At 40.4% G+C, this 9,756-nt stretch overlaps 1 protein-coding gene across 1 annotated transcript; it reads left to right on the forward strand.

Moving 5' to 3' along the window:
• Positions 1-1,212: 1,212 nt before the first annotated feature.
• Positions 1,213-9,415, forward strand: LOC136638511 (uncharacterized). The gene is made up of 4 exons (XM_066612554.1): positions 1,213-1,227; positions 4,834-4,981; positions 5,127-5,270; positions 8,746-9,415. Exons 1-4 carry the CDS (start codon positions 1,213-1,215, stop codon positions 9,213-9,215), a joined length of 777 nt encoding a protein of 258 aa, XP_066468651.1. The 3' UTR covers positions 9,216-9,415.
• The last annotated feature ends 341 nt before the right edge of the window (positions 9,416-9,756 follow it).

The following is a 9,756-nucleotide window of genomic DNA, read 5'->3' on the forward strand; positions in this document are numbered from 1 at the left end:
CCCCAAGAACTCTGGAACCTCTTTTATGTTAAGCCTGTGCTGGTCTGTTGAACTACAGTTGAAAAAGCTCCTCTTTGGTATATTGAAAGTTAGATTCAGAGAGATCACAAAGATCTAATCATGAGTCTTTCAGTATGCCCCAGTGGCTGTGTAATCAGGGTGCTATTTTCTGCAGTGGGAGGACTGAGTTCTAATGCTGATGCCTCTTTTTTCCCCCCTACCTATAATTATTAGACTTTGTCTTCTGGCGATCACCTCGACATCTCCCAGGAGTAGATTTTGAATCAGATCACCTGCTTTTGCAATGGTTCCCCCCCCCCACCATGCAATCAGCTAACTGAATACTATTGCCTCCTATGAGCTTGCTTAATGCCCATTATTCTTTTTTCCATATGGTACCTCTTTGACTTCCTTGCAAAATGCTAATACCTGGCTTCATGTATGAACACTGTATGCTTGGATGTATCTTGCACTGCAGGTGTGAGAAGGATGCATGATGCATCTTGGTGTTCCTGTCCTTCTCATGTATTAATTGATATTGACCATGTTTGGCTAATGTGAGGGCATTGGCAAGATTCATTGTAACTGGTGGATAGTCAAGGAGTTGCTAAGAAAGGTGGGAAGTAGCTATCTTTGTTGCCTTGTCTCTTTTATTCTGCATTCTTAATGTGCTTTTGACATTTTGTTATGAGAGCGTGAGAACTCCAACTAGTCACATTGTTGCAAATTCTAGCCTAACGGCAGTTATTTTCATTAAACCATAGGACTGTGTGTAAATTAAATGGTTACCATCCTATAACTATTATACTATCATAATTATTATATAACTGCTGTTGTAATTATATACATATGTGTGTATGTATGTATGTAAAACACTAATTATGAACATGATCCCACGACGCATTCTATGCACATCCTAACACTGCCTACTGGTTCACTTCACAATCAAAGAGTTTTCTGTTTTCCTTCTAGAAAATGTTTTCTGTGTTCTAGAAAAGAAATTAATGCATCTTTAAAAATATTGTGTAAAAGTGGTATTTTTTAGTACTATTTCTGAATGCTTTGCAGGAAGTATTGGAGAACTCCTTGAGCCAAGAGTTCACTGTCGAGAATATACTTGCAACATTTCCAGCCTTCCCCAAGGGTGCCCCTCAGCAACGTGCTAAAAGGGCAGCAGAAGCCCTGGTAAAGGCTCAAAATTATTCCAGGCAAATGGCAATGCAACAGGTGAGAAATGTGGGTTTATTGGAGCTTAAAATTCTTCTGACCTACTTTGCAGTCTCGGGTCAGTTTTTTTTCCTTGTACTAACTTTTTATCAAATAGTGGATGGGCAAAGGTTAGCATTCTTTTGTCTGGTTGTGTCTAGTAGCTGTGCAAGCAATATTTCCACTTCCTAATGGTTAGTCCACTTTTTATGTGTGGTGGTTTCATGCAAGTCTATACCACAGAAGCTTCTGAATACTGCCATTCATGACCAATTCTTGAGGCACTCAGGAAAATGGCCAGTCATTCATTAAAATTGAAACATAAACGAAATTTGGAGAATTCCTCATCTTTCAGGAACCAAAACAATTTGTAAACCAAAAATTTAAGAAACCAATGCGGAGCTTAGGACACAAAAACAAACCAAAATTTTTTAAAAAATGTTCTAATGTATTTTTGCAAAGTGGCTCAAATTACAGATAATTCTTAATAGTCTAAATAGACTAATAACGGTTGTATGTTAAGGAATTTGCAAACTTCTTATGTAAAAGTTGGTCTGTTGGAAGGGCAAAAGTTTTCTTGAAAACATGAACAAATTGACACCTTCTCTTTTATCCAATTGTTAAGTGTTGCATCAGCTAGAACTTAGACCTCACTCATTTTGGGGTTTGCATAGTCCTTTGGGTCTCTCCACCAGATGTTTGGCAATATATTGGACCCCATCTAGACAGCAGTCTGGTGCTCAGCTTCTTTGAACATCTGACCTGATGCTGTTCCAGTTTACAAATTGAAATTTCTCCAAGTCCTGCCGCTGAAGATAAAAGCTGATTCTGTAACTAAACAGTGGTCTTGGCAGTGGGAATTGATGTGGCAGAAGCAGCAAACAAAACTACAGCTATCTGTGCAGTTCTTACACACGCACGAATCACAGCCATCCTTATTCTTTTCTTTGTCAACTGAAGGTTAATTTAGTCAAAAATAATATGCTGACTTTTCTCTGTAAACCTGAGTCCATAGCAGAGGCAGGACTTAGAACAAAGGACCTTCATGTTAATTTCAACTATTTAGCTGCTTGACTGCCTTATGTCGCAGTCCTATCCCCCATCAGTCTATCTGATGCAGTAGTGCCAACAAAGCACACATTGCATCCTATGGTGGGCAGCAACCAGATGACCCTGGTGAGGTAAGTAAGAATATTTTTTTCTTACCTACCTATAAACCACCTGGCCATCAATGGGTTGCCTCATTCCTATGCCAGCTATTTAGCTGAAGTAAGTCCAAGGAGCATTGGTGGTCATGTTGGGCCAGGAAAAAGGGATATGATCCTGGCATGCAACTGCCACTGAGATCCACCCTTCCCACCCTTGCACTGCCCCCCTTCCTGCTCTGGTCCCGACCCCAAACACTACCATTGGCACTTTTCTTTCTCCACTGCAGCCTGGGTGAGCCATTGGGGCATGTGTGAGGCCTCTGGCCACTTGTGCCAGTGGTCTCATAGCGCACAGCAGCAGCATGCCTTTTGTGACACTGGACTAGGACTTATGGTGATACGATAAGTAGATCATGAGATCCGGCACCGTAAGCCCCAGACTGGATTATTAGGCTATTTGAATTATAATGATTGCAACTTATTTCGTTCAGCCACATGGATTACCTGTTTGATCTGAAGCAGTGGTCTCCAAAATCAGGGCTGCTGCGTGCCAAGAAAAATGCTTCCCAGCATGATTGGAGCTTACCGTTCCACTAGGGAACCTGATGTTATCACCTCCAATTTCCCCCTAAGTTAGCACTGCCCAACTGTGTCAGCCCAAAAATCTGGGCACAGAGCCTGCTGGGGTGGCAGAATGTGGAACCAGCTGTACGGCGTGAACTTTTGGGGAAATCAGAGGCGATGATAGCAGGCTCCCCTGCGAAACAGTTAGCTCCATTGCATGGGCACTGGATCCAGCCTGCAGCCTGGGGTTTGGTGCCTGCTGGTCTAAAGAATCATGAATGAGGAGGAAATAACTGCTAATACTATCCCACAAACACTTGTGCAAAAAATTCACTCAGTGCTATAAAACAGTTTCTGAGCAGCTCTAGTGCTTCTGCTTGCACAGTATACTCAAAGCAGAAGAATGTATTTGGATTTCATGTCACTTATCTTGCACAATGATCTGGTGCGAAGAACAGTGGAAGATGCTTTCATGAATGGAAGATAGGTTGCTTAAATGGAAGTGCATCTTTTGGATACAATCCATTATCTGAGGGTTTCTGGTAGAATAACCACGCTGCTGCTCATTGTTCTTTGTTTTCAATTGACTCATCTTTTAATGATTTGATCTTGTGCCTGGGAAAGTACATTAGGTCACTAAGATAATCTGGCAGTTACCTCAGTTCTGTCTGCTACAGATGGCCAAAAATCTTGAAGTCAAAATTTTCTAAGGTCCATTTCATAATATTTATTTTTCTGTGGGCTATTGAATTCCCCCAGGAGGCAAGGAAGTGAGCATTTAATGACTTTCTATAACAAACTTGCCTTCATTTTCCTTTGTTTATCTGTTGCTACTTGAAGTCAGAGTAATAGTGCAAAGTTAGGAAATTATTTTAATTTTTATGCATTCATGTTTATGCTTGCTCTTAATAAAGGGCCAAAAACATTGCTAGTTTCTGCTATATGGAGCACCAGCAACATTATCAGAACAACTATAACTGAAAATGAATTATGAAAAATGTCATACAATAATTTGTCCTTTTTAAAAGTATGAATTTATTTTTGTTGTAGATCTTGGCTGTCTTTCCCTTCAGCTGTGTAAACTGCAGGCTGGGAGCTGTTGTAAAGATTATTTCTTAGAATAGAAACAGATTCTTGCCACATAAGCCTCTTTTACAAACCTGTAAAATAATCTATGAAGGGCGCCATTTAAATGTTCCCTATAAATGTTGTGTTTGCCTAGTCACTGAAAAAAGAATCAAATATTCAGACTTGCTTCTTGGTTTAACTGTTTTCATGGATTTTCTTGGCGATATTGTCATAGCTAAGGATCAGAAACATGTGGCAGATAAACAGCCCAATCCTAATGAACTCCCCATGTGGTGATGCAGTGGTGCCAGTGTGGCCTCCGCTATATCCTGTGGGGGAGTTTCAGCATATCAGGGCATCCTTGGGGTCAAGGAACATTTGTTCCCTTGTCCTGGGGTAAGCCCCAGCAGCTTTTTGGGTCAACTCGGAACTGCACCTGTTCTATAGCTGGTGCCAGTCTGCATTGGCCCATGAAGCTGGTCATGCCTGGGAAGAGGGGGGTTAGGATTCAACAGGTGCTACTGCCTGAACCTGCTCCCTTCCCAAGCCCGATTCGCCTTCCTCCTTTCCCCCATCTCCTCCCTGCTTCCTTTTAGCCAGGTGAAAAATGCCCATCTGCATCATTCCCAGTGTACCCTATTTTGTATGTAGAAACTTAATGCTACGGAAAATATATGAAAGTACTGTACAGGTTTCCAAGTAGTTGGAGGAATAGCATTTTTGACCTTCTCATCAGTTCCTCCTAATCAATAAACACTGAGAACAGCCGAAACCCCCCTTTGCTACTTTCCAGACAGAAGGGTATTTGTGGGTGCTAATTGTTTTTATATTTCCTGTTCTTTCCCAGATACTTGCTTTGCAAGCTGAACTTAATTTCCACAGAAATGTATATAATCTCCAAGTTAAGTACACTGAAGCTGTTTTTGATGGGATAAAACAAGCGTACCACACATTTCAAGATAATGTTGCAGCGGTTCTGTGTTCACCACTACAAGGTAAGTATATGCCTGGACATAACAGCATAAACAAAATACCTTCACTAAGTGCTGGTCAGTACTAAATATAAAAGTGGAGAACATGTTTTTCACTTTCTGCTTTATATTTTTGCCTGTTAGATACAATTATCACTTCTTCTTGCAGATGTCTTTTCTTCTTACACAAAACTTAAAACAGACGCTTCAGAGGCTGCTTTAAGAGATTTTCTCACTGCTTTTAAAAACAATGCTGAACAGATCCAATATGCAGTTGAAACTTTGACTCCTCCAATGAATAAGCAGCGTGAAGGTAAGAAAGATGATGAAGAGTGCAAGTGATGGTTTTACATCTTAAAAAAAGCTGTTTTTAGGCACACTGTATCATTGGGTTATTCTCAAATCTTGATAACACTTGGTCAAATACAGAATAACTAAAATTATTCTGCATTCATGTTGCAAGTCAAAAGCAGCATTTGAATTTTGGTTTCACCTTTATCTTTCAGGTTATAAAAGTGAGGGGGAACAAAAAAAGATCATATATTTATCAAAATTTAGGGCCCAATCCTATCCAATTTTCCAGTGTTTGTGTAGCCATGCCAATGGGACATGCGCTACATCCTGGGGTGGGGAGGCAGTCACAGAGGTCTCTTCAAGGTAGGGGAACATGTGTTCCCTTACCACGAGATAGCATTGCAGCTGCACCGGTGCTAGAAAGCTGGATAGGATTGGGCCCTTAGTTATTTTGATTTTTCCTTATTTACATCAGTAGCAATATTTTAGACATTGCTCTGTCAAACACCTGAAGTAGGCCCAGATGAATTGGATGTTGCTGCATTACTATTTGTTTTATTTTTGCACCACAAAAAGGAAACAAACCATCTCGCAACAAGGTTTAAAATTAGACTTAAGGTACTTTAAAATGACAATGTGTTGACTGAGAATGTGATTTAATGGCCTCTAAAAGCACTGGTAAACTCCATTTTTCTTTGGGAGTTGATCTGGACAAATATTTTTCTAATGTTATAAAAATAAAACTTTCAGCATTTTGGCAATGTGAAATGAGAATCTCATGCAGCCGATGAATTGCAAAGACTGATTATACAGTATACTATCACCACAAGCTTAACTTCTCACACCTATGAGCCTAGGGCCTTATATAGGGCTTGGTCCTATTTGTTTAAATTCTAGAGACAAGAATAACATTTTAATTTGATGCTTTAATCTCGCATCCCTAGATGACTGATGAAGAGTGCAGACTTATAAAATCATTCACTATTAGTATGACAAAGTTGACTGTGCACCCATTAAATTGGATTAACTTTTAGCTATCTGAAATTGCTCATTTGGTAAATGGAAACTACAGTATTTTCTATGGAAATTTCAATGAAGTTATTCATGCCAATGGAAAGGATTTTTTCTTCTTCAGTGTATACATTTACTGGGGATAGTTTTCAACAGAAAAAAGGAAAAAATGATCATCTACTATATTTTGATACAGGAAAGAGAAGTGCATAACAACTATGGATGCTTAAAGTGCTTGGTGAAATTATCACATGCGCTAAACAGCAAAACATTTTGGTTTAAGTTTGGGTAAATGTCATATTCCTGCAACAGAAATGCTATTTAGACCATGGTAAATAGATGGTCTAGATCTTCTCAGCGGTGTCAATTGCCATACTCAGATCAACCCTGCTGGCTTTAATGGGTGATATAGTTGCCATTATGCAGCAGGGATGAGTCAGACCATTGGTTCATCCAGCTCAGTGTTGTCAACACTTGCAGTTACTCTTCAGGGTTTCAAACTAGAATTTTCTCTGTCCTATCGAAAGATGTTGGAGATTGAACCTGGAATCTTCTGAATGCAGGGCATGTGCTGTTCCACAACAGCCAACATGCAGAGCAGCTAGATGCTAAGAAAGCAGCTGCAAATATTTTTTTATGTATTTCAGATGTTGGTATTTCAACTGTCCTTTCTCCCCCCCCCCCCCAGAAAAAAGACTCAGGTGGCAATCAGCATAATAAAAATACAATAAAAACCATAAATAAATAATACAAAAGAGCTAGCAAACAATAAAGCAGCCAAGAACAAAATAACAACCATAATTATAGGATGCAAAAGCAGTTTGTAATGAATAAAGGCTTAATTTAAAAAAGCCTTATTTGTATTTTATTACAAATAAAAAAATTTGTAATAAAAAGGCTGTTGGATGACCAAGAGGAAATGGTTCAGTTCTCAGTTCAATAGGGAGGAAATTCCAGAGCTTGTGAAGCTTGTGAAGCTGAATCAGGACTATCTCTAGAGGCTATCTGAATGCCTCTACAAATGACTAACAACGGTGTATTAACTGTATATTTGTACACACCAAATTGACTATGCATGCTCTCAGTTCTTTTCCTTGATTTACAGTATTTGCAATCAATTTTGTCTTAAACAAGTTGTGAAGGTAGTATTTTGTTTTCTAAGCTTCAAGTGCTGTACTGAATAAGTTTAGTTACATAGATAATTAAATATAGCATGAAAAAGCAAGTTATGCCTTGTATACTTGAATAGTTCTTAAGTAAGAAAGCTGTTCCTATGCTTCTAAGCCTAAGATTGGGGGTTGTTTGGCCCTCCCAGGAACATAAGTTTCCTCCCCTTTAGGAGGTTTGGTTGTGAACTGGAGTGGGCTTGGAAACATTTAAGCAGCCTGCACCCAGCTCTCTCCTCTCTTGCATGCTAATGATACATCTCTGTCCAGTTGTGGAGTACAGTTCAGTAGCGGACCTGCCCTTATTCCAACCCAAGGCAGGTCCACAACATGCCGCCCCCCCAGCACACCACCCCCCTTCCCAGGATACACACTTAGGCTCATGGAGCTTCACGTGATGTTCCCCAGTGGTTGAGAAGCCTTCTGAGGTTTCTCCTGCTGTTTTAAAAAATACTTCTGGTTTCCTGACAAAACTGGAAGTATTGTTTAAAACAGGGGTGCTCACACTTTTTTGGCTCAAGAGCTACTTTGAAACCCAGCAAGGCCCGGAGATCTACCAGAGTTTTTTTTACAATGTTCGCGCCATCATAACATATAACATTTATGTGTACAATGTATGTTGGTGTACCTTGAGCCCCACTGAGTATAACAGGACTTACTCCTGAGTAGACATGCCTAGGATTAGGCTGTGAGGCTGCAATCCTAGCCACACTTACCTGGGAGTAAGGCCCATTGAGTACAATGGGCCTTACTCCCAGCGTTTCCTCCCAGAGGCACCTGAAGGGGGGGTCGGCACTCCGCGATCTACTCATTTTGCCTCGCGATCTACCGGTAGATCGCGATCCACTTATTGAGCACCCCTGGTTTAAAACAGTGGGGGAAGCCTCAGAAGGCTTCTTACCTGCTGCTGAGAGCCACATGGATTGGTTCAGATGGGCAAGTGGTACAGAGGCGGTAGTGGTGGGAGTGCAGGAAGCACACAGTAAATGCAGTGTCTGGGGCATTTGCCCCTCTTGCCCTGCCTCAGGTCCACCACTGGCACAATTCTGCCCTCCTTTTGCTAATGAAAGGAAAGTATGATGTGCTGAACTTGTAGCAGATAAGAGAGAGTTCTCTAGCACTGTGATAACATTTTTAGTTTTGCTAGTTTCATTATGGAACACCTCAATGTGAGAAAATAGGTCATCATTAAAACATACAACTTAAAATTGTGTCAGTGGATTTCAAACATCCTGATAGAAACTGTTGATTTGTTGTTTTAATGTGGAATGTATGTTGCAGTTCAGCTCCCTATTTTCTCTCTAATTTGTTTTGAAGGTAGTGAAGCCCTGTCAAAGTTTGGAAGAGAGTTCTTCCTGTCTTTGGAACGTTCCCTTATAGCCTGTGGGGAGCAGCGGGATAAAGCAGCCAGTGAAATGGAAACCTTACAAACTGAACTGGATCGGGCCTTAGAAACCCTTCGAAATTTGAAGGAACAAAAGGTGAAGAGAGCAGGAGCAAGCCAACATTTTCCAAAGCAAGAAGAGGGCAGATCACAAGGAACAGAAGCAAGTGGCTTCGATGTACTTTTAGAGAAAAAGTCTGAACCTGCTTCAGTGTGCAGGTTTCCTCAACAAAAAGAGAGCCTCCTGCCAAAATCACCTCCTGCCATAGAACAACAATTGATCAACCCGTCCTCCAAGCAGAAACTGGAAAGCTCTGATGGTATAGCTGTTCAACAGAAGAGGACGCTCCTTTGCAGGAGCAAGAGTATGAAGGCTACAGAAAGGCCACCTTGGCAGGATTAGTCATAGCTCTTTAATGTTTTCTCAAAGGATAACTTTTAACTTTGTTAGTTTCACTGAATGTTGTGGGGCAAACCAGGGAAGCTTTGAGCAGCTGGCACATCAATGAGAGATCAGCGTATGGCCTTTTGGGAGTCTGTTTTGCACCTAAAGTGGCTTTTCAGAGCCACTTCAAACAAATCAAATTTAATTCATAAAACTGTTTTTTTTGCTTAGGAAACAACACATTTGATACATTGAAGCAACTTTTTGCTTTTTGCATTGAAGTGTCTTTTTGAAAATACAAAGAGCATACTCAAGCGTCACATCCGCATCTGAAGACAGTCAAAAGTAGAATGTCAAAGTTGTCATATGCGTGGGCCTCAAGTAGAAGGTGCTCAAATACCAAAGAACGCCTCACATCTTGCCATACACATTGCTACTCTCCACGTGTATTACAACTTTAAAATTAGTTTTGTATATCTTCAGGCACTTAAATCAGTGTTTTTAACAAAAAGCATCCAATGGAATTATTGGTTTCATTGATCATTGAGTATCATTAATG

The sequence above is a fragment of the Tiliqua scincoides genome, chromosome 2 (assembly GCF_035046505.1).
Source record: "Tiliqua scincoides isolate rTilSci1 chromosome 2, rTilSci1.hap2, whole genome shotgun sequence".
Taxonomy (NCBI): Eukaryota; Metazoa; Chordata; class Lepidosauria; order Squamata; family Scincidae; genus Tiliqua; species Tiliqua scincoides.